Source organism: Benincasa hispida, chromosome 5 (assembly GCF_027475165.1).
Source record: "Benincasa hispida cultivar pf3 chromosome 5, pf3_genome.v1.1, whole genome shotgun sequence".
Taxonomy (NCBI): domain Eukaryota; kingdom Viridiplantae; phylum Streptophyta; class Magnoliopsida; order Cucurbitales; family Cucurbitaceae; genus Benincasa; species Benincasa hispida.
Genome location: NC_143482.1, coordinates 43,117,988 through 43,143,994, shown reverse-complemented (window position 1 = coordinate 43,143,994; position 26,007 = coordinate 43,117,988). Strand labels below are relative to the sequence as shown.

At 35.1% G+C, this 26,007-nt stretch overlaps 1 protein-coding gene and 1 long non-coding RNA gene across 3 annotated transcripts; both read left to right on the top strand.

The window, feature by feature from the left end:
- The first annotated feature begins 11,270 nt into the window (after positions 1 to 11,270).
- Positions 11,271 to 16,728, top strand: LOC120078229 (MAR-binding filament-like protein). 2 transcript variants are annotated; one of them, XM_039032450.2, is made up of 6 exons: positions 11,271 to 11,738; positions 12,724 to 12,929; positions 13,275 to 13,566; positions 13,913 to 14,020; positions 15,371 to 15,615; positions 16,347 to 16,728. In XM_039032450.2, the coding sequence occupies exons 1-6, from the start codon at positions 11,532 to 11,534 to the stop codon at positions 16,453 to 16,455; spliced, it is 1,167 nt and encodes a 388-aa protein (XP_038888378.2). In that variant the 5' UTR covers positions 11,271 to 11,531; the 3' UTR covers positions 16,456 to 16,728. The 2 variants fall into 2 exon arrangements, with proteins under 2 accessions (XP_038888378.2, XP_038888379.2); XM_039032451.2 differs by having other exon boundaries at positions 11,322 to 11,738; positions 16,134 to 16,728.
- Positions 16,729 to 21,708: 4,980 nt separating this feature from the next.
- On the top strand, positions 21,709 to 23,523 carry LOC150036155 (uncharacterized). The gene is made up of 2 exons (XR_016529641.1): positions 21,709 to 22,404; positions 23,322 to 23,523. It is a non-coding gene; the product is annotated as an uncharacterized LOC150036155 (long non-coding RNA).
- Positions 23,524 to 26,007: the final 2,484 nt, after the last annotated feature.

Here is a 26,007-nt window from a genome sequence, read left to right as displayed (position 1 = left end):
TTAAGAATAGCTTGAAGCAATGAATAAACCAGAGAAAAGCTCACTGCACCACTTTCTTTGAAGAACTATTCTTCAATCTGAAATTTTCTCTAAAATTTCTATTGATTGCCTACTTGAAATTCACTCCAATCTTCTTTATTTGTCGTAGGTGAACATGCAAAGAAGAATGTTGCATGACTTGTAGCTCATGCTTGGAGTTAATGAAGTAGAGGAAATGGGTTTCGTGTGAGCATGAAGAATATGGTAGTGGAAAATCTTGATTTTCCATTTTTTGCGTGTGTTTCCAATTTTCCAATTTTTCTCCAAAATCAAAATCAATTTTGATTTCAAAACTAAAAATTTAATTTTCTAAAATTAATTTAAAAAATATTAATTAATTTAATATCAAATATTAAACTATTTTTTGCACAAAACCATCTTCATATATTTAAATCATATTTAAATATATATTCTCCTATTCCATTTAATTTTAATTTGAACGTGTCAAATTAATTTCTCAAGCTACTCTAAAGCTTAACCATTTACGAGCTTGTTCCTTAAGTTCCCACTGACCCTCTAATGAACAATTCTGAATCATAATCCCTATGAATCAAATCCTTTCTCTATCATGAGAAGACAGGGCCTCGATTGTTCAAGATCTGGAATCAGTACTTAAGAGAACAACCTATCTGCTAACCCTAAATCGGATAGAGTGAATTCTATCTTGCAAGGCTATATCCCCAGCTATTCATCTGGTCTTATCCCTAAAATGAAAAGCTTATTGAGCAGTGCTATTGGACTACTATCATCGTTTGCAGATCAAAGGATAATCCCGAACAAACAGGAGTTCATAGCTAGCTCAGTATTAAGATCAAGTTAACCTAGGTTATTTTGATAAATGAAATAGTTTGTTTTAACAGTAAACAGTCGTTATAAAGAAAAGTGACTATTTTCGTGGTCCAGTCTATATGCCAACTCATTGCATAGGATGCCCACACTCACATGTCTCAACATGAACGATTTGTGGATCACATCGTTTGTAGCACTTTGTAACTTCTTGTAATAACTACGGAGTGGGCCGCATCCAATAGTGTTACTAGGATGAGATACCACTTTCATCCATATACTTATTAGACCATTTAAGTTATATATTGTTAATTTGATCCTGTTTATATCACTACATAAAGTTACGATATTCAGACTATAGTCAAGGATATGTTTATTGGATTTTCATAATACGACGCAAAATCAACAAATCGTTATTATTGATAAATAGAATGTTTAACACGAACTTCGAGTTCTAGAACATTCCCAACAATCTCCTACTTGGACTAAAACTCCAGTGAGAACAAATATATACAATATAATGTTGAGAAACATAATAGAAAAAATACAATAAACTAGGGCATCTCTAATACCATAGACATTCTCCCACTTGCCCTAGATTACACTACTTGGAGTCCTAGTCCAACTAGGTGGCTCTCGAATACTTTAATTGAGAGGGCCTTTTTGAATGGATCAACAAGGTTGTCTTCAGAGGCAATCTTTGTGACGATCACATCTCCTCTGTGCACTATCTCCAGATGAGATGGTACTTTCTTTCAATGTATTTTTCACGTTTGTGACTCCTAAGTTCCTTTGAGTTGGCAACAACACCATTATTGTCACAGTGTGATAGGTAGGTGCATATTTGGAACGACTTCCAAATCAGCCAAGAATTTGTGTAGCCATACTGCTACTTTAGCAGCTTCGCATGCAGCCACGTATTCCGCTTCCATTGTGGAGTCAGCGATACAACTTTGCTTAATGCTTCTCCAAATTATAGCTCCTTCGTTAAGAGTGAAAACTGATTTTGAGATAGATTTCCTGGAATTTACGTCAGTCTGAAAGTCATAATCAGTGTATCTTGTAAGGATCAAATCCTTAGATATATACACGATCATATAGTCCCTCGTTCTCCTAAGATACTCGAGGAAGTCCAATGACCGTGTCCTAGATTGGATTGGAACCTGCTAACGATTCCAACTGCAAAACATATTTCAGGGCGTGTACACAACATAGTGTACATCAAACTCCCAACTGCAAATGCGCATGGAATTCTGTTCATCTCCTCAACTTCTTGAGGTGTCTTAGGGCACTGTTCCTTTGAAAAATTAATTCCATGCCTAAAAGTTAATAAACCTTTCTTGGAATTTTGCATATTATACCTTGACAATATCTTGTCAATATAAGATGCCTGAGATAGTGCCAATGTTCTATTCTTTCGGTTCCAAAAGATCTGTATTCCTAGAATATACTGAGCATCACCCAAATCTTTCATTTGGAACTATGTTGCTAACTATCTCTTTACGTCAGTAAGAAACTTGTCTCATTCCCAATGAGTAAGATATCATCAACATATAAAACTAAGAATGTTACAGTTTTGTTGACTATTTTTTTTTATACACAAGGTTCTTCAACATTATGTTCAAAACCATAAGATTTGATCGTAGTGTCAAATCTTATATTCTTGGATCTGGATGCTTGTTTCAATCTATAAATAGATCGATTAGACTTTCTGTTCCTGTCCTTTTTTGATAAACCCTTCTGGTTGAAACATAAAAATACTTTCATCAAGATAGCCATTCAGAAAAGATGTCTTGACATCTATTTGCCATATCTCATAATCATAATATGTGGCATTGGTAAGAAGTATTCTTATTGATTTGATCATGGCAATAGGAGAAAAAGTTTCTTCATAATCAACTCATTCTCTTTGGGTAAAACCCTTTGCCACGAGTTTGGCTTTATAGGTCTGTACCTTGCCAGTTTGTTCTTGTTTTCTCTTGTAGATCCATTTACAACCATAGATGTAACCCCATGTGGTTGTTCTACAAGTTCCCAGGCAGAGTTGAAGTACATAGACTCTATTTCATCGTCCATGGCTTTTATCTATTGTTCCCTGTTGATATTTTCCATTGCCTTTAAAGGTTAATGGATCCTCTAAACCATCATCTTATATGATCAGTTTTGAGTTTCTTTTAAACCCATGTAGTGTTCAAGTTGTTGAATAACCCTCCCACTACGTCTGGGCATCCCCAACTTTTGGGATGGACATGACGGGACAACAACCGTTGTTGATGGACCAACTTGATCAACAACTCTTGTTGATCTTTCTGTAGTATCTTTAGTTAGTTCTTGTAATATTAGTTTACTACAAGGTAGATTATTTTTAATATGATCCTCTTCCAAGAATGTAGCATTTGTCGATATAAATACTTTATCTTCTTAGGGATCATAAAAGTATCCTCCTTTTGTTTCTTTGGGGTATCCTACAAAGAGACATAATTTCGATCATGTTTTCAATTTCTTAGGATTCTGTACCAACACATGTGCTGGACAACCCCAGATACGGAAATGACGTAAACTCGCTTTGCGTCATTTCCATAATTCATACGGTGTTTCTGAAACACTTTTGGATGGAACAACGTTCAAAATATAAATTGCAGTTTGTACTGCATACCCCCAACAGGATTGAGGTAACTGAGCATAACTCATCATAGACCGAACCATATCCAACGAATTTCGCTTTCTCCTTTCTACAACACCGTTTTGTTGTGGTGTTCTAGGTGCTGTGAGTTGGGATTGAATTCCATAATCTACTAGATAGTTCTAGAATTGCAAATCCATATACTCACCACCTCGATCTAATTGAAGTGTTTTAATTATTTTACTTAATTGATTTTCAGTCTCAACCTTAAATTCTTTAAACTTTTCAAGAGTTTTAGACTTATGATTGATTAAGTAAATATAGTCATATCTAGAGTAATCGTCAATAAACCTGACGAAGTACTGATATCCTCCTCGAGCTTTAACGTTCATCGTACTACATAGGTTTGAATGTATAAATTTGAGAGGTTCTTTGGCACGAAGACCTTTTTCAGAAAAATATCTTTTAGTTATTTTTCCCTCAAGACATGATTCACATGGAGGTAGGGAACTGTCTTCTAACTGATTTAGATAACCGTTTTTTACCAATCTCTCAATCATGTTGAGATTAATGTGACCAAGCCTGAGGTGCCAAAAATAGGCATTAGGAGAAAATTTTTGCTTTTTATTATGAGTCTCAGCCGTTTTAAACATTTCTGTATAAGTTATTTTCAAGTCTAGTAGAACAAATATGAACACCTCTTAAATAAACAAACACTTCATTACATTCAAAAGATACACTGTACATATTTTCTAATAGACAAGAAATGGGATTTCTTTTCATCTTTGGTACATAGAACACATTCTTAAGCAAGATAAAAGAATATCCAAAAAATAACTTTACATCTCCCATTGCTTCAGCTGAAATGACTTCACCTATTCCCACCTTGAAATTCATCTCATATTCAGAAAGCCTTCTCCAAGAACTAGTTTCCTGTAGAAAAGTACAAACATGATTAGCGGCGCTTGAATCCAAATATCCAAGTAAGGTGAGAATTTTCCACTATACATGTTTCAACAACTAGTAAATCAGATTTACCTTGTTTAGCCTTTTCTGCTTTCTTTTCAGCCAGATATTTTGGGCAGTTTCATTTCCAATGCCTAACTTCTCTACAATTGAAACATTTTCCTTTGAGAGTTTTGTTTTTGTTTTTCTTTGCAGTGGCTTTCTTTTTCCCTTTTCCTTTCTTCTTCATTTGTACGGTTTTATCCTTAGAAGAAGAATGACCGACTTTCTTATCATCAGTGGGTTTCGTACCTGACGTGGACCCCTTATAAAACTTTTTCGATTTCGAAATAACATTTATTTATTTTTCCTTCAGTTTCATCATTGATTGATAAGTCTGCAACTCATTCAACAACGTCGTCAAATTATAAGTGATTTTGTTCATGACAACGTTTGTCCTGAACTACAGATAACTCTCTGGAAAAGATTCCAGTATCATGCTTACTTGACTTGTCTCGTCTATCATCGCCCTGTGAGCCTCCACAATATTAAAATGAACCATCATGTCGAGAACGTGTTCTTTTACGTTAGTCCCATCTTTCATGCATGTAACATAAATATATTTGATGGTTTCATGTTTAACAGAAGATGACGGTTGCCCGAACATCTCATGTAATGATGCCATAATCTCATGGGCTATGGGCATGACCTCATGCTTCTTGTTGAGTACATCAGATATACTAGCCAAGATATAGGCCCGAAATTTCTTATTCGCTCTCACCCACTTATCATAGACGTCCCGAACATTTCGGGTGGCTGTTGAATTGGGAACTGGAGGACACTCCTCCATCAACACAAACCTCAGATCGTCTACAATTAATATCGTATTGATGTTTGACTTCCAGTTCGAATAACCCTCTCCATTAAATTTATCAAAAGCAAGCAATTGTATGATTGAGTTCGACATTGCTGAAACATTTTAAACAAACTCTATTAAATATGCATCTAATCCATTTTTAGCAAAACTAATAAAGTACCCAATAAATCTTTATTTATTTGCAACGATAATTAAGTGATTTAGAACAATTGCTACCGAGGGGCAGTCAAGAATTCCTTCACAGAAACAAGACAGTTCTTGACCAAATACTATTTCCAGAATAACTCATATTCCAATAGTTCTTTTGGTTATCGCTTTCGGTCAAGATCTTTACTAACAATTAGTAATTATTGTAATGTGACCCGCCATTTTTTAGATCTTATAGAACGGTATGAATATGCCTCCGAGATAGAAGATAATATCCAAGATGGAACTATAAGACCCTATTCATTTTACTGAAGCCTGGGTTGTTCCAAATCCTATGTTACAACCCTCCATGGGGATCGTCGCGGTTAACGACTAGCTAGTGCCACATAAAAACGACAGCATGCACAACATAGGAATCTCACAGTTCAAACTAATGGGGGAGACTGTAGGACAATGTTGACACATTTCCTTCACCCACTTACTATGAACTACCTCCCTTATTCACCCTGTTATTGACCCATGCAAACACTTTCTGTATGGAGCAGTCGAGGTAAAATCGACATGAAGCCGAGCATGGATCTCACGGTGTGAACTCTTGAGGACATGAGAACTAATAACTATATATCAAATAATTTGTTAATCTCCCATTGAAGTGTTCTAAATGTTTTGGGTATTTTACTTAGGTATGACGACTAATTTCATACAATCTAAGTCTAAGTGGTTTATCCAAGTATAACGCTTATAATTGGATTTAACTTACAATGTCTAGGTGATAAACCATTTTATTACCTCACATCGCTCATGCAAGCTCATAAACTCAGTTAACAACTCTTAATAATTCGGTCATAATCCCCAGGTAGGAGGTGTTCCGTAAACCGTTAACTTAAGTACTCCTAGCCTTAGACAGGTTTATAAACCGATGCGAGTTCGTAACCATATTTTATAAGGTAACAATCTATTTTAATGATTAAAACTAGTTGTTAACCTAAGTGAGCATGTAACTGTTTTTTGTTATGGATTTTAAACGTCTAACCAATTTTATAACAACTTACAAAATTTTAGACATGCTTAGCATCCACAACATTCAACAAAGGCATCTAATATAACTATTATATTAAACATAACTCTAACATGCATACTATATATTATAACAATTATAACATACTTTCAATGCATGTAACATGCTTCCTACGATGGGGTTTTAAATCTACATGGCATATTGTATGCATATACATGAGTTATTTAATTATTATATACATCACATGCATAAACAATTAAATACTAACTGATATGGTTTTTGTTTTGGCATAAACAAGCAAACAGATACCTAACTATTACAAATAGCTTCAAAACCGTCTTTGAATCGCTCGAACCGCTCCAAACCGAGCCCAAGCATCTTGAACTGGACTGAATGAGTCTGAACTGGACCAACCAAAACCCTTTGAGGCTGAACCGGATTGGACCTTGAGAAAACCGGTTGAACCGACTGCTCTCAGTCGAACCTCAAAGTCTCGCTAAGGCTGATCTTGTAGTACTAAAGGCAATCGTTTAACACTGCCCTGTGTTGAGAAGGGGTACACGATCACTTAATGTCTTCTGTTTGTCGCATAGTGCAATCACTTAGCTCTCTGGTAGAACTATACGATCACTTAACACCATCGCCTAGCGCTTCATGTCATCCTTTAGTGTCTGTCACAGCTAAACGATCACTTAGTTCCATCGCATAGAACATCATCACGTCGTTTAGCGCCGTAGCTAAACGATCGTTTAGCTCCATCACATAGAAACTCCAACATATCGCTTAGCACTGCATTTAGACGATCGCTTAGCACCGCATCGAGACAATTGCTTAACACTTCATCGCATCGCCTAGCGCACGCTGCAGCTACACGATCGTGTAGTGCCATCGTATAGCACTTCAAACGTATCATTTAGTTCCCATGCAAAAGTTAAATGATCGTGTAGTGCTATCGTATAGCATTTGAACGCATCATTTAGCTCCCGCAGGTACACGTTCGTTTAGCGTCCATCATCACAACGACCAATTCCCATTGCTATACGATCGTCTAGCTTTTCTTCATATCGTGTAACGCCTGGAACTAGAAAATCGCTAGCAACTGAACCTCAACAACAAATTTGAGTAGAAGTTGAAAACTGGAACAACAGCTTGGCCTCATTCATTTATTTCTTCAATTACATCTTAATTTCAACTCTAATGACTCCAAATAAATTACAGACTCTTGCTAACACATATAAGCTCATGAAACAAGAGCCAATTATAAATTTAATTGAGAAATTAAAGAGAATTAAAGTGTCAAATCTCAGAAAACCATATCAGTGCATCAGTTCCATATATCTCATGAAAAACACCCACCACACCAAAATTAAACCAAATTGAATGTTTATATGATGCTTTGATACCAATTGTAAGAGTGTAACAACATGCAGCAAAAGTATTAAAGATTCATAAGCATTCAAATTCACCGATTTTGGCAGAAACTAAAGCATGCTCATATAAATAAGAAGGTTTTAGATCATACCTTTGAAGAACTCTTCTAGATCTTGATCAAACAGCATCAGTCTTCTCCAAAGATCACCGTAAACTACCTCAAGATCTTTCCCACTATCCTCTTAGAGCTTTAGACCGAGTTGTGGGGCTCAAGAATAGCTTGAAGCAATGAATAAACTAGAGAAAAGCTCACAGCACCATTTTCTTTGAAAAACTCTTCTTCAATCCGAAATTTTCTCTAAAATTTCTATTGATTGCCTACCTGAAATTCACTTCAATCTTCTTTATTTATCGTAGGTGAACATGCAAAGAAGAATGTTGCATGACTTGTAGCTCATGCTTGGAGTTAATGAAGTAGAGAAAATGAGTTTTGTGTGAGCATGAAGAAGATGGTAGTGGAAAATCTTGATTTTCCATTTTTTGCACGTTTTTCCAATTTTCCAATTTTTCTCCAAAATCAAAAACAATTTCAAAAAATAAATTTTGATTTCAAAACTAAAATTAATTTTTACATAAAACCATCTTCATATATATATTCTTCTATTCCATTTAATTTTAATTTGAATGTGTCAAATTAATTTCTCAAGCTACTCTAAAGCTTAACCATTTACGAGCTAGTAGAGGGACCTCGTAGACCTACAGATCATGGGCTCCAATGATTCGAGATTAATCGGCTAAACTCATTAGTCCGATCTAACCCCCATTCGTTAACTAATGGGACACTCCACTATAGCTCATAGTTGAACTCCTCTCACTGGAGATATATTATGTCCACTTTATAACCATAATTAGTAAGTCGATCATTCACAGGTTGTTCGTAATCACAGTTGGGTAAAAATAATCGTTTTACCCCTGTGAATAAATCTTATTCCTTAAGTTCCCACTGGCCCTCTAATGAACAATTCTGAATCATAATGCCTATGGATCAAATCTTTTCTCTATCATGAGAAGGCGGGACCCCGATTGTTCAAGACCTGAAATTAGTAATTAAGAGAACAACCTATCTGCTAACCCTAAATCGGGTAGGAGTGAATTCCATCTTGCAAGACTATGTTCCCAGCTATTTATCTGGTCTTATCCCTAAAATGAGAAGCTTATTGAGCAGTGCTGTTGGACTACTCTCACCGTTTGCAGATCAAAGGATAATCCTGAACAAACAGGAGTTCATAGCTAGCTCAGGATTAAGATCGAGTTAACCTAAGTTATTTTGATAAATGAAATAGTAAGTTTTAACAGTAAACGGTCGTTATAAAGAAAAGTGACTATTTTTGTGGTCCAGTCCATATGCAAACTAATTGCATAGGATGCCCCCACTCACATGTCTCAACATGAACAATTTGTGGATCGCTTCTTGTAATAACTATGGAGTGGGCCGCATCCAATAGTGTTACCAGGATGAGATACCCAATTTCATCCATATACTTATTAGACCATTTAAGCTATATACTGTTAACTTGATCATGTTTATGTCACTATAACTTGATCATGTTTATGTCACTATAACTTGATCATGTTTATGTCACTACATAAAGTTACAGTATTCAGACTATAGCCAAGGATATGTTTATTGGATTTTTATAATAGGATGAAAAATCAACAAATCATTATTATTGATAAATAGAATGTTTAACACGAACTGCGAGTTCTAGGACATTTCCAACATTAATTACCTAACATGTGTATATAATTCTTCAAATGTCAGTTTTACAAAATTGATGATTTGTGTAAATACATGGATAGTTTTCAGATAAATTTTGTATAAAAGTCTAAATTGATTCATTATGAAAGTTGAAGAGCTTAACTGATGCATGAGGTTCTTACAAATAGAACAAAATAGAAGGGTAAGATAATAATTGACGTTTCCAACTATTATAACATACAATGAAGTACAATATTACTATTTTAAATCCTTGTTTTTTAACATGTTTATTATTTTCTATTTACACCAAAATAATTTGTACCTCAAACACATACTATCATAACCTAGACTATAGTCTGTATCACCAGCACAAACTATTATAACCCGTTGATTATAATAACCAACTCAACGTAAAAAATATCCCTAAGTGATTTATAATAATACTCATAAACAACCATCCTAATCTACTCAACTACTAGTAACACCCTTAACAATAAAGTATATAAAGTTCACTATCAATGCATGAAAGTTGACATTTAGACAATATGTAGAACCCTTAAAACACATACTCATTTCATTCAAAAGGGCTAACCCTAAAGTTAATTAAGATTCACAATAATATATAAGACTCTTCCTTGAGAAGATCTTCAAGGAAAGAAAATATTATATGCAATAATATGAAAACAAGTTAGCAAATTTGCGCTACACACTCCAATCAATAATAAAAAAATCTTCATACATAATCTATAAATATATAGAAGATGTTGCTTGATATGGTATAAGACATGTTACAAACATGCTGTTCAGGATTTTCCTATAACAAAATTAGTCAACCATACTGCAAAAATACTTTAGAATCCAAGGAACACTTAGAATGATCGTTATACTTGGGCCCCAAGTACCTCTCACCTATATAATTGGAGTTATGCCCCAATTTGTTAATCAAGCAAATTAAGAAAAACGGAAAGCTAGAGAGTTGGACAAACTTAAAATGAACAAAAATAGCCGATTGAATATCGAGAGAGTGAAAAAAGCTTCTCCCTCAATAGTCCATTTCTGTACTTTCTTAATGAAAGTTTATTTCTTTCAAGTGAATGTATCTCTTTCTTTCGTGACAATTTCTTCAAAATATTTCTCGAGAGGATTCATTTTTAATGAAAGATAATGAAAGTAGTGAATAAGAAAAACAATATTATATTCTTCAAGTTTAATCTCCAAAGTTAAACTAATATTATAATATTCTCCAGGGTTTATCATAAAACGTTTATAAAACGTCAAAACAACTTTTGAACAATATTTTTTTAGAAAAACGAAAAAATTCAAACGTATTTTTACTAGTTACCCATTTTAAAAGGCCTCAATAAAATATAACACAGTTTTAAAAGGTATTACTTTTTTGACTTGTCACATCATCATAAAATAACCAAAACATAACATTGTGAATGTGGATTAGGATCTCACTTCTACTCTCGCTGCGCCCCATTTATTTTCTCTTACAACTCACTCTCTCTCTTTAGTCTTTGTTTTTATTTTTTATTTTCGACTCTCACTTTTTATATTAAAAAAAAACAAATAACAGGAATTATGAGATTGAAAGTAAGGAAATGAGAAGTGAGTGTAGTGAAAGCGAGGAGTGAAATTCAATAGTCAAGAGTCTAGCACACATACATAATAAAGTCAATAGTCGAGAGTCTAGCACATGTGCATAATAAAGTCATTTTTGTTAAAACTTAAAAAATGGGACAAATTTTATTCTGAACCCGAATTTTGGGTCATTCCTACAATTATCTCATATTGGGGTTAAATTCATGGGTTGAGATACGAGCCGAGTTCGTTTGTCGCATTGGCAAGCTTCATCATCATCATTGTGGTTGCAGTTAAATGGTGTACAGGCAGTAGTCAGCATAAGCCAAGGTGAAGAAGAGGGAGACAAGAGAAGTGGTTGAGGTTGTGGCGCTATTTGCCTATGGCAACCTTCACCTCTTCTCTCTCGCTCCCTCTCCAATTCAATCCCTTATCTCGTTCTCGCCGCCAATTTTCTCCACTTCTTCTTTCTCCTTCCACCAATTTCACCTTCCGATTCTCTGCCCTAACCATCACCTCCTCCGCCTTGCACTCCGCCTCCGACAACTTTGATCATGCCAACCACTCGCGCTCGCCTTTTTCATCCAAGGTTTGATTGCTTGCTTTGATTCATTTCTGTTGCTTCTGGAATTAACTTGTGTTTAGTTTCAATCTGTCTTAGTTCTGTTCAATCGCAATTCATTGAATACCGACGTTTTGATTCTTTGCACGCCTGTAGCTTGTGGAATTAGCTTTTGTTTACTTGGTCTGAGTTGTCTTCCGTTGGAATAAGTGGAAGATATGAGTATCAGTGCTGATAGTGTATTCGTTGTTAGACTTCAAACGAACTCTCTTAAATTAAAGATTTATAAAAAAGTTTAAGCTAATTCGTGTTCGTAAATTTAATATTATATCATCTAACACTCTCCTCATGCTTGAAATATTTAAAAGTTCCAACAAATAGAAATCAATATTAATAGGGGAGGAAATAACATTATAGAACTACATGCTTAAATGCATCTTAAATCAGCAATTGACCCAAAATCTTAACCTAATGGGTGAAAAGGTAAATTTAATATTGTATCATCTAACACGAACCTTCCAAAATTTGGTTTAAAATTGAGTAGTTTTAGTTTCGTGTGGGTAAATTGAATTTGCAAAGGATTAACTTAACTATGCTAGTACTTCGTAGTAAGAGCATTAGCTATTTAGGTTCCTTATGGGGTAATATTTAGTTTCTTGATAGCCAAGTCGTATAACTAGGCTTCAATTTTGCAATAGTGTGGGTTCAACTCTTGCCTACACACAGCTTAGCAGGAACTCTATCTTACTTACTTTCTTCTGTCACGTATTCTTCCTGGTCTGTTCTTATTGCATTTAGTAAGTAAGTGGATTCCAATGAACTTTTTTAATCACTAAAATTATACATTAGAAAGTCAGTTGGAGCTTCTATTGGTTGGTTGGTATGGTGTGTAGAGAAGTATGTTTACTCTCTATGGTTATGTTTCAGATCTAAATTTTGAAGCACGTGATATATGTTGATATGTTTTCAGTGTAAAATTCTTTTGTCGAAGTGTTTTATTTTCATTTTTCAGAAATCAGTGCTTTCATCTTTGATACAAGAGATAGAGCCATTAGATGTAAGTGTAATTCAAAAAGATGTTCCACCTACCACTGTGGATGCTATGAAAAGGACTATATCAGGCATGCTGGGGTTACTTCCATCTGACCAGTTTCAAGTTTTAGTTGAGGCTTTATGGGAACCAGTATCTAAGTTATTAGTTTCTTCAATAATGACCGGGTAAGTTGACTAACCTAATTCATGTCTTTATGCTTTTTGAGATTCCTTGAGAAGACAGAAAAGGACCACTTTTTTTTGCTGGCAAATTTGTATGTTCTTGTTGTAACAGTCAAGCATCTTTTAACCGTGCTTAATGCAATTGCATCTTAATATGTATTGTTTTTGTAAGACTTTTTGACATACGATGGCTACTGATAAGATTGGTTCAGTTCAGTCATCATGTGTCCTTGTTTCTGATGTCTATACATCCATGAAGAATGTGATATTTACTTTTTCATTTCTAATTCGTTTACATCTTAGCATATCTTGATGGTGTTTCTTTTTGTTCTTCTGATGCTATTTCAGGTACACATTGCGTAATGCTGAATATAGACTCTGCCTTGAACGAAACCTTGACTTTGATGATGGAAATAATGACAAACAAACAAATGATAATTGTAGAATTGATCTACATGAAATGTTGCTTGACAGTGCAAATTTAGCAAACGTTTCAGATGAAAATGAGTCTTCTTCCAGATGTGAGGAATCGTTGGACGAATCATCCGAAAGCGTCAATATTCAAGGCATTGGTGAAACCTCTCCTGAAGTTCAACAACATATTCTTCATTTACAGTTTCAATTATCTTCAATTAAAAAGGTATTTATTCTTGAAAGTTTGTCTACCCTCTCTTTACTTATTTAACAACCCAGCTCCAAATGTGTGAATTATACTGCCGAGATGTGTTTTAGATAATGATTTTGGGCTATCAGGTATGGTGAGGTGACAACTGAAAATTTGTTTTTCCACTTGCAATTGGCATGTTCCATTATTCTGTTAAAACTAGTGGAACCTGCTTGTTGATAAAATGGAAGAATTTTTTCATTAGAGATACTAGGTTTTGCTGTTTTTGACTTGTTCTAACTTATATCCCATGAAATCATCGGAACGTTCTGTGTTCCATTTGTACTTTACTTTCTTACGTTCCTGTGTTAATTTGTTGAAGGAACTCCATGAGGTAAAGAGGAAAAGTGCAGCTCTTCAGATGCAACAATTTGTTGGCGAGGAGAAAAATGATCTGTTGGACTATCTGAGATCATTACAGCCAGAAAAGGTGTGTTGATTTTTCTAGAACGATCAAACTCTGGTAGTCAATTTAAGATCTTCTGCGTGATGTGTGCAGTGAACACACATCTACTGCAGACATTTAAAAACGTTGTAATGTAGGATAATCTTCATCTTTGTTAAAGTAGCTTGCCGTTTGCTTTAGGTTATTCATATGAAGTTTTCTGTATCTTCCTTTTACTTTATTGAGGATTAAGGGATGTGTAAAAAAACGTTAGGTTACAGATGCACATTTTTACAACAGTTGGTACAAGACAATGAATGGTGACAAGGAGCAAATGTTGGATTATTAGTGTTATTATTTTAAAAAATTAACCTCTCAAATAGAGGAAGGTTGAAAAATATTAAAAAAACAAGAAATGTAAAAAAGAATTATCTCTACTGTCTAGTACGACCTTGAAGACTACTGACGTGATAAATTAATGTGGTGTCTTCCATCATAAGGGATAGTTGGCATGTTATCTAATAAGCTTATTTCCCCAACTCGTTTTACAGTAGGGAATACTGCTGCTTCGATTTTATTAATCTCTTTACATGTAGCATGGATGGTCATTGGTTATCATAATCTTGAAATCTTATTGAAGGATAAATCAATTAGAAGTGCAAACTATCATGGTCTGAGCTTCTAGATTTATCAAAAAATCCAATTACCAACCTTGAACTCCACCTTTCTTGGTTTTCTTCCACTAGTATGAAGTGTTTATATTCCATGCTTATCATTTTTCTTCTCACTTGTGTCGTCGGTGTATAGGTAAGAGATTTGGCTTTTGGTTAAACTGTTGGACTCATTAGTCGCTAGTGCAATTTATCAGGTTCTGATAAATAACACATGTTTTCTGTTGCTCATTTCACATTTTTGAAGCATATATATTGATATTAAAGCTCCATTTAATTACCATTTGGTTTTGGTTTTTAAAAATTGTGCTTGTCTTCTTTTGTCATGGTTTTCATCTTTCCTAATTAAACATTTGAATGCTTAGTTGATTCCAACACCAAAAGGTGGAAGTAGACCATAAACAACGAAATCAAAAGGTGGAAGTAATATTTATAAGTTTAATTTTCAAAAACAAAAAACCAAATGGTAATAAAATGGGTCTTATAGTTTTTTTTCCTTAAAATTATTTTAAATAATCTATTTTAATTCTATAGGATTGTTTGCCTTTGTATGATCTTATACTGAGTTCTTGGGTCCCTCCCTCCCTCCCACAGGGAACGAGTTCAATTTATTGATTTGTTCAACCTTCTTGGGGAGGGGGTGAGCACGCATGGGATTGTGGATCATATTTATGTTTTGCTTCATTATGATTATTTATTAGCTTGAATTATTTATGATAAACAGGTGGCTGAGTTGTCTGAACCTACATCCCCTGATTTAAAAGAAGCCATACATTCCGTTGTCCATGGACTTCTTGCGACCCTTTCTCCAAAGATTCATTCCAAAGTTTCTTCTCAATCAGAAAATATTGGAACAAGCACAACAGATATTGGTAATGAAGATTGTGCAGAACTTGTTGAGAATACTTCTCTCCAATTCCAGCCTCTCTTAACATTAACTCGAGACTATCTGGCTCGTCTACTTTTCTGGTTAGATTCCTTCTTGTTTTCTTCTTTTTTATTGTGTGCTGGTTACGTAGCAGTATCACTTAATATGACTAGTTTCATTAATTAGATGTTTAAGATGACTGGCTGGAACAGAAAAATCTAACTATGCAGTTTGTTTTTGTTGAGGTTCCCACATTAGGAAGATGGAACTCACAATCTTTAAAATATACCTAAGTTAATACCCTCTTTGCCGATTGGTTGTAAAATGGAACCCTATTTTTATCTAATTTGGTATTGAAGCTGATAAAGTCCAAATGGATATTGGGTAAATAAAAAAATAAAAAGTGAACCTAAATAAGCAATATCTTGAGAGGGCATGTTGAGGATTCCATATTGGAAGGATGAAAGAACCACCATTTTTAAAACATACGTGGGTTACTTCTCTCTTTTCCAATTGGTTGTGAGATGAAATCTCATGCTTATCTAATTGTTTTTTAGAAAGCCAAAACGGTGACAGGTATTGAAAATACTCATGTTTTAAGGTAATTATCTGTCAACAGATCCAAGAAACCTGTTCCTGTGTCGGGGGTTTGAAGAGAGTTTGCTGAGAACAGTTTTCTGAGAAATTCCCTGCTGATTTATTTATTATGCATATGTAGTTATCTTGGACCAAATATTGAGATGAAATAGAAGTTGATTGAGTTGTGTGCATGAGAAAAGGCTTTAGATTCTGGTATTAGCAGTAACTCAGTATTGCATTAATATTGTTTAAGGTGCATGCTGTTGGGGCATTACCTAAGAGGCCTGGAATACAGAATGGAGCTGATGAATCTTCTTTCCCTTTCAAGCAATGTTGAAAATGCAGCAGCTGGTGACCAATAATCATCTTTGAATTATAACTTTTCTTCAACATGCTGAGGCTGGCAGTGACAGTGTTCAAAAAGAGGGGAGGTTTCATATCTTCTGCAAGTATACAGCTTTCAAGTAAAGGTGACCAATCCTTTTTTCCTTTTTTTATTTTTATTTTTGGTGCGCGCGCGTGGTTATTTTACCTATTGAAAGACCTGTGTTCCTTTTCCTTCATTTTGTTTGGCTTCCTCAAAAATATTGTACAAGTACAAATATTTATTGTCTAATTATAGTAGTTGGTAGTAACTCGGTAGAAGTCTAATTGATTAAAGTTATTATTATTATGATTATTATTTAATTTTTATTTCTTTAAATGTTATTTTAAAGTTGAATCTTCCAACCTTCACATAGTTCAATTATTAATCCTCCAAGCTACATGAACTTTGACTTAATGAAATTCATATTTTCTTTGGATATACTAATTGTCATGGATCATAAATCCTCAATACTAACACGCTAAATAGGGGTAATCGAATTAAGTATATAACAATATTTTAAAAAAATTGGAAATATAGTAATTTTCTCAAACTTTCTTATTTATTTTATCTATATTCCTATCATGCCTTTATTATTTAAAATTAGCAAAATGCAAAGCCATTCCCTCCAAGCTACATGAACTTTGACTTAATGAAATTCATATTTTCTTTGGATATACTAATTGTCATGGATCATAAATCCTCAATATTAACACGCTAAATAGGGGTAATCGAATTAAGTATATAACAATATTTTAAAAAAATTGGAAATATAGTAATTTTCTCAAACTTTCTTATTTATTTTATCTATATTCCTATCATGCCTTTATTATTTAAAATTAGCAAAATGCAAAGCCATTCCCTCCAAGCTACATGAACTTTGACTTAATGAAATTCATATTTTCTTTGGATATACTAATTGTCATGGATCATAAATCCTCAATATTAACACGCTAAATAGGGGTAATCGAATTAAGTATATAATAATATTTTAAAAAAATTGGAAATATAGCAATTTTCTCAAACTTTCTTATTTATTTTATCTATATTCCTATCATGCCTTTATTATTTAAAATTAGCAAAATGCAAAGCCATTCCCTGCATTTCTGTCCATTACGACACCACTTTTTCCACTCTCAATGTCTTTTTGGGCCGCACCATCTACTACTTCTATGGCTTCTCGGCCTCCTCCATGTACAAAGGTAATTTCACTGAATTTGCTCTCCAAATTCAATTTTGGTGGGATCCACATTACACATTCTTCAATTATTATTTTGATTAATTAGCATTTTTTTTCTTTTTGAGTTCAATTAACACGTGCAATTGGGAGATCTTATCCTGACCTGAGAGGTGTTAGTTTATAGTTGAACTATAAATTGTTTGTTCATTAGAGGAATCAATGATATTTAAGGAGTTAGATGTAATTGCAGGGGTAAAACGATTTTAGACCTAGCTGTAGTTATGAGCATTTGTGAAGGGTCATCGCTTTGTTGATTGGTTATATCCATGGACACATAAATATATCTACCGTGCGAAAAGTGCAACTATCGGTCTTTAGTGGAGTGATTGGTAGTTAATGAATATTGATTAATTAGATTAAAGGAGTTTAATCAATTAATCTCATATGATTGAAACTTCTAATCTGTAGGTTCATAAGACCCCTTATTAGCTCACTAAAGGATAGTAATGAGGAATAGTTTAAATTGTTCAAATCAAATGAGGGAATTTTATATTAATGAGATTAATATATGATGGTTAATTATAGATATGATCTATAATTCAAATTATGTAAGAGAGATATATTTGAATAAGATTAAAATATTAGATTTATATGAATTAGATTCATAAAGAGATGTACACTTAAATATGATTTATATGATATATAACTCCATATAAAATATGATTTAAAACAGTTATTTAATTGATTAATTAACTGTTAATTAATTGATTAAGAAATAATGAAGATTGAAGGTTAGTATAAATATATGATATTTATGATAATTAATTAAATGTATATTAAATAGGATTTAATATATGGTTATTTAATTAATGTGCAAATTATTTAAATAAGGGTTATTTAATTAATTTGCACTAAGGGTATAAATGAAAATTCTTGGGGCATGGGTTAACCATTTTCCATATAAATATATCCTTATAGCCCATATAGGGCAAGAGGTTTTTATTACACAAAACCTATCCTCCAAGCCTCTACCTTCTCTCTAAAAATTCTCTATCATTTGATTTGAAACTACTGAAACTTCAACAAGAGTTATAGAAAGACCTGCTTCATCAACAAGGATTGTTGATGATAATTCATCTAGTAGGTCGGTTCCACCTCAAGAGTTGAGGGAACTTCAATGCAGTGGGAGGGTTACGAACCCATTTGATCGCTATCTAGGTTCCATGGAAATCTTGGCTATGGTGGCAGATGGCGATGTTGAAGATCCTTTGTCTTATCAAAAGGCAATGGAGGATGTTGACCGGGATGAATGGGTCAAAGCCATGAATCTTGAGATGAAGTCGATGTACTTTAACTCAGTATGAGATCTTGTAGATCAGCCCGATGGGGTAAGACCTATAGGTTGTAAATGGATCTACAAGCATAAACGAGGTGCTGATGGGAAGGTACAAACCTTCAAGGCTCGACTTGTGGCAAAGGGTTATACCCAAGTGGAGGGAGTCGACTATGAGGAGACTTTCTCACCTGTTGCCATGTTAAAGTTGATCTGCATCCTCCTGTTCATTGTCGCTTATTATAATTATGAGATCTGGCAAATGGACGTCAAGATGGCTTTTCTGAATGGAAATCTTAAGGAGGCCATTTACATGGTGCAACCCGAAGGATTCATTGCCCAAGGTTAAGAGCAAAAAGTTTGCAAATTGAATCGGTCCATTTATGGGCTGAAATAGGTGTCTCGATCTTGGAATATTCGGTTTGATACTGCGATCAAATCGTATGGCTTTGACCAAAACGTTGATGAACCTTGTGTTTACAAGAAGATCGTCAATAAATCAGTAGTTTTCTTAGTATTGTATGTAAATGATATACTACTCATTGAGAATGATGTAGGTTTACTGATTGTAGTTAAGAACTGGCTAGCGACCCAATTCCAAATGAAAGATTTGGGAGAGACTCAGTTTTTTATGGGTATACAGATCTTTTGGGATTGTACGAACAAAGTTCTAGCATTGTCTCAGGCATCGTATATTGACAAAATCTTGCTCAAGTACTCGATGCAAGACTCCAAAAGGGGTGTACTACCATTCAGGCATGGAGTCACTTTGTCTAAGAACATGTGTCCTAAGACACCTCAAGAGGTTGAGGAGATGAGACGGGTCCCATATGCATCTGTCGTTGGAAGTTTGATGTATGCAATGCTCTACATTTGGCCAGACATTTGCTATGCTGTGGGAATAGTCAGTAGATATCAGTCTAACCTAGGCCAGGGTCACTGGACCGCAGTTAAGAACATCCTTAAGTATCTTCGGAGAACGAGGGACTACATGCTCGTATATGGGTCTAGGGATTTGATCCTTACTGGATACACAGATTCTGACTTTTAGACTGATAAGGACTCTCGGAAGTCTACTTCAGCGTCAGTTTTTAGTCTTAACGGAGGAGCTGTAGTGTGGCAAAACACTAAGTAGGGGTGCATCACCGACTCCATGATGGAGGTCGAGTACGTAGCGGCTTGTGAAGCAGCTAAGAAGGTTGTCTGGCTCAGGAATTTCTTGATAGAGCTGGAAGTTGTTCTAGATATATCTAGGCCCATCACTCTCTATTGTGACAATAGTGGTGTTGTGGCGAACTCCAAGGACCCCAGGAGTCACAGATGCGACAAACACATAGAGCGGAAGTATCATCTGATCCGCGAGATAGTGCATTGAGGAGATGTGATCGTCACGAAGATCGCCTTGGAGCACAACGTTGCTGACCCATTTACGAAGGCTCTCATGGCTACAGTGTTTGAGGGTCACCATTAGAGCATGGGTTTATGGGACCACCTGTGGCTGGACTACGGCAAGTGGGAGATTTTATTGAATTGGGTTTTTATGCTCTAGTTTATTGTTTTGTACACCCCACTTCGCTTTAAAACAAGTGGGAGATTGTTGGGGTTGATGCTCTAAAGTTTCGTGTCCTGTAGTTTTTAAATAGTTTGTACGAACGCGTATGATGTATAATATATGATATTTACTTCACTTCTTGACTTTACACATTTTGATATTTTATTTGCTTTACCACAAACCAATAAACTTAAAATCCTTGGTGTCTTTATGTAACTTAAGCATGTATTTGGTGACATACAAATGGATCATGTCTTAAGTGATAACCAAAATGGTCTGTAGTATATGGATATAGGAGGGAAACCTTATCTTGGTAACACTACGGATGCGGCCCGCTTTGTGGAATAGTTACAAGTGTTGTGATTTGTCACAGATGGTCTGATCTTGATCACTCATGTACGGACGTGCAAGCGGGGGCGTCCTATACAAAAAGTTTGTATAAGACCTGACCACGAAGTGTTAACGTCCCGTCATATAACCCCGTTCATGACAGAGACTTCACTTCACTAGGATGACCATAGGTAACATGACCTCAATCCTAAGTGAGTTGGGAACTCCTACCATTAAGGACGGTCCTTTGATTTGCTTGGGTGATAATGGCCAGAGTGCTGACTTAAACTTACCACTTTGAGGATTTGTTTGATTTGGGAGTTGGGAACTCAACTACACAAGATGGAGTTCACTTCTTCCCCAAAGTAGGAGTAAGTAGATAGATTTCTCCCTTAAGGGTTGATCTTGGAGCTTGAACAATGTGGCGCCACACACCTTCTCATGCCCGAGAGGTGTTCACACATAGTAGGACTATGTTATATTGTTCATTAGTGGGATCAATGGTACTTAAGGAGTAAGATGTAACTATAGAGGCAAAATGGTAAATTGGTCCAGCTGTACTTACGAGCATATATGAAGGATCGTTGTACTAATGATTGGTTATATCCGATGGACATAGAAATATATCTATGGTAAGAAGAATTTAGCGGTCGGTCTTTAGTGGAATGCTTGACAGTTAACGGATGATGGATATCATGGCTAAAGAGTTTAGTCAGTTATTCACGTACCGTTGGTAGCTTGGATACAAGTTGAGAATCAGTTTTTAGTTCAGATTGAAATGTTCAAATTGACAAGAGGGAGTTTGATTATATATAATTGAACTAGTTAATTATATATGATATAATTGACTTTATGTATGAGATACATTAATTTAGAAGAAATTGGATATAAATATGACTTATATCTAGTGGAGGAAAAATACTATGATTAATATATGATATTAAACCATAGGTTATGAATATAATGTGATTATATTTACTATTTATTAATTGGACAGTTAAGGGACAATTGACCGGTGTCTCTTCTGTTTTCGCAACTAATGAGTAAGATGAAGAATCGTTTTGAGATGTTTAAATAACTCACTGTGTGTTAAGCATTTGATCTCATAGTGTTTGAGAGGTAGTAAATCAGAGCCTATATGATAGTGTTGTTTACTGAATGATCGCTTACACCCACGCGCGCCATTTACTAAACGATCGTTTAGTGCACGAGCTTTACTAAACGATCGTATAGACGATCGCTTAGCTTTTCCTACACGATTATATACTTCACCTAAACGATCAAGCATTTTATGTATACGATAGATGAGTCTTTCTCCCACTTGCTTGATCATTGTATACGATCTCTTTTCCTCCTCCCCTTTACCAAATCTGAACAGAGCGCACTCTTTGGATTCTCACTTCGATAATACTGAGGGTTCCAAATGGTGGTATCGTCCCTTTTCTTCATCTGTATGTGTGGAGACTGTTCATGGTAGACGATTAGGTATTTCTGAATGATAGCTTGCCGTTCCAGCGAAAGTGAGATTTGCTGCGAAGAGAGTCTTCAACTGGTAAGTTTACTTGTTCTCCCATTGATTTATCTCTAAGTATGTCGGTAATTTAGTATTATGATGCATATCTGTATGTGTAAATGTAAATTCGGTAGTTCTGTCACAATGCTTTTGGAAAGATCCGCTTCCGCTCAGAGGTACTCTTGTATAAGAGTTCCTTCAGTATGCTATATGATGTATTATGAAATTTTGAATGTTTGATTGTTTACATAATTTAGTGCATGAAAATGATATGCTACAGTTGATCCATTTAAAACTAGATTAAATGCGTATGTTGAGGTTAATTAACATGACGTTGATGTGGAGATTTTAGAGGACTCAAGATTATGTGAACGTTATATGTAATATGAAGTTAGATGCAACCTCTTTTCCTTTCCAGATTATTTGAGTGCATGAAAGTGATGCATGTCCAAGGGCGCTAGTACCTGAAAGAGATGTACTAGGGAAGGTATGTATGAAAATGATACATACCTAGAGGGTACTGGGTGTACGTAAGAGGTGCACGCTCAGTGGGTTATGTGTATACGAAAGAGGTGTATACATAACCATGTGTATGAAAGACGTATGCATCCCTACATTCATGGAGAGGATCTGGAGTGTATGTAAAAGGTACACACTTAGTGGGTTATGTGTATACGAAAGAGGTACACACTCAGTAGGTTATGTGTGTGTAAACATTACCCTGTGTACGAAAGAGGTACACATTCCTATATTCATAGTGAGGATCGGTGTACGTAAGAGGTGCACTCTAGGGGAAAGGAAAAAGAGTGAACTATGTAAAGGAAATCTTTAGATCCAACTAGTATAGAGTTTTAATTCATGTTGCATTTATTGGACATAAATGCCAAGCCAAACCCTGGTAGTAGGGTTACTTACTTAGTATTTATACTCATCATTTTTTTATGATTATGTTTCAGGTAAGGGTAGGGATGCGCTGGCGAATGATAAACAGAATCCATGATCGAGCCACTAGGACTAGTTTTATGCTTACGCTCATGATGTTTAGTTTTTTCATGTTTTTCAACTTTCAGTTTTGATGTTTGAAACTTACTGTTAAGATTTGTTTTCAGACCTATTTATTATCATTTATATTTATAAGTACCCTATCATTTATTTTAATATTTGAATTTAATGGAGGGTTTTTGTCTTTTTTTTTTTTAAATTTTAAATTTACCTTATTTATTTAGCATTTATTTCACTATAAAAGGGTGTCGTTTTAAGTTCCATGCATGCACGTGTTTAGTAACAGCCTAGCTTGAGTCTTAGGGGTCGGGTTGTTACATCTTGACTTGAGCATTCTGTCTGTTTCAAGCTCATTGCTCTACCAGCTTTAATCCTAACGTTTTGTTGTCTTCAATCTTAATGTGCGACCTGAGGAGTCTGTTGGATTTGGCTTGAGTTCTTGACTTGAATGTTCCGTCAGTTTCAAGCTTAGTGCTCTACCGGCTTTGATCTCAGCATTCCTTTGACTTCGATCTTAGTGTACAATCTGAAGATTCCGTCAAATTTTGGCTTAAGTATTTGACTTGAGAATTCCATCGGTTTCAAGCTCATTGTTCTATCAGCTTTGATCCTAGTGTTCCGTCAGCTTTGATCTTGCAAATGTGATGAAGCAAAGAAAACTGGACCTCATTTTACATATAAGGCAAAGCTTGGCAGACCGAACGCGAAGCCAAATAGATTGAACTTGATCACACAGATAAAATGAAGCAAAGCAGACCAAACTTGATTATGCAGTTGAGGCAGAGTCAAACAGACAATACTTGATCTCATGGATGGGGTAGCACCTTGCATATCGGATTTGATATGAGGTAAAGCCATGCATACAAGACTCGATTTTGCAGATGAGGAAAAGCCAGGAAGACAATACTTGATGTTGCATATGAGACGGAGCTAGGATGACCGAACTTGATCTCACATATGAGGCGAAGCTAAAAGGATCGAAATTGACCTCGCATATGAGGCGAAGCCAGATAGCCTGAACTTGATCTCGCGTATAAAGCAGAGCCATGAGAATCGAACTTGATCTTGCATATGAGGTGGAGCCAGGAATAACAAACTTGATCTCGTATATGAGGTAGAGCCAGGAGGATCGTACTTGATCTTCCACCATCTGCATTAGACTTGACTTTTCGTCTTCCACATTAAACTTGACTTTGCGACTTAAGCATGAAGATGGCATCACAAAGCCTCCAAACATGAGCATGAAGATGGAGGATCAATGAATCCTCCAAACCTAAGCTTGGTGAAGCATTGGTGAATACTTCGCACTTAAATTTCAAGAAGCATCGGCAAACTTTTCACACTTGATTTTTAAGATGCATCTTCGAAGCCTCCGATTTTGAGCAAATGAAGTGGAGCAAACTACACCAGACTTTGAAGATGAAATGAAGAAGCATCGATGAAGCCTCTGAATGCGTTAGAACCTAGAGTGAGAGATGAGAGACGAGGTTACGCAAAGCGATATCGAAACCAAAGTTAGTTAAAAAAAAAAGTCAAGATATTTGACTGTGAATCGAGATCAAGGTGCGTTAGTGGGATACGAGAAGCGATAGTGGTATTATGCTGAAAAAACTTTATTGACCGATGTGGATCAAGAATGACGGCCGAGAGGGGTAATCAAGATACGAGAGCGAGAGACAAGAATTGAATGCACAGAAGGTCTCTGCATATCGTTTGTGGGGGCGATGTGGTAATTTCACACAACGTTGACGCCAGCAGAAGGCCATATATCATTGAAAATCTAGGAAGAGGCCAAATTTCATTTGGGCCCTTGATATTGGGCCATTGTAATAATTTTCCATAGTTTTTGGCATTTTTAAAAGAGCAATGGAACGATTTCATGGGAAAATTATACAAAATGACCCAAAAAACAAAAACTTTTCTATGACTGACTTGTTTCTAAAAATTTATTTGTTGACCCCTCTGACATGTGAAATATCTCTTTTTACCCTCAGTAATAAATGCTCTCTTCCCATGTATTTCCTATGTCTCTTTTGTTCTTCCCTTCCAACAACAACAAAACGAAAATTCAAAGTCATTTAAAACTATAGATGCTTTAACATTTTGCTTACTTTATAAGCATGTTTGAAAAGAATGTGAAAACCGTATAAAAACAAGTGTTATTTAGTTAAAATTAAGTTGTATCTGACAAAAACAAAATTATTGTTTATGCAAAAAAAAAGATGTGCGATCGCTGACATTGTTGTCCACGATCACTTACATTAGCATATGTGATTGTTGACATTAGCGTAAACGATTGCTGACACTGGCATACACGATCTCTCAATTTTTGTTTTGCAATTTTGTTTTAGTCATATTTTTGTTGTTACAACTCTGTTTTTGCTAAATGACCACTCATTTTTCATATGTTATTTCGTGTTCTTTCCAACCATGCATGTAAACTGAATAAAAACATAGACCATCTTTGACTTTGTTACTCCAAAAGTAAATATTATCTAAGTTTACATGTTATAATGTCATTTATATTCATTACTTTTTAGCATTTTGCTCAATTAATAAGCATAATCAGAAAGAACATGAAAAAGCATATAAAAATGTGTGGTCATTTAGTTAAAACAAAGTTGTATCGAATAAGATATA

What these genes read in the sequence shown, in the direction of transcription:
- LOC120078229 (XM_039032450.2), top strand. Translation starts at nt 11,532, where the DNA reads ATGGCAACCTTCACCTCTTCTCTCTCGCTCCCTCTCCAATTCAATCCC. An exon ending in GCTCGCCTTTTTCATCCAAG is followed by an intron (nt 11,739 to 12,723) that starts GTTTGATTGCTT and finishes TTCATTTTTCAG; the next exon opens with AAATCAGTGCTTTCATCTTT. An exon ending in CTGGCTCGTCTACTTTTCTG is followed by an intron (nt 15,616 to 16,346) that starts GTTAGATTCCTT and finishes ATATTGTTTAAG; the next exon opens with GTGCATGCTGTTGGGGCATT.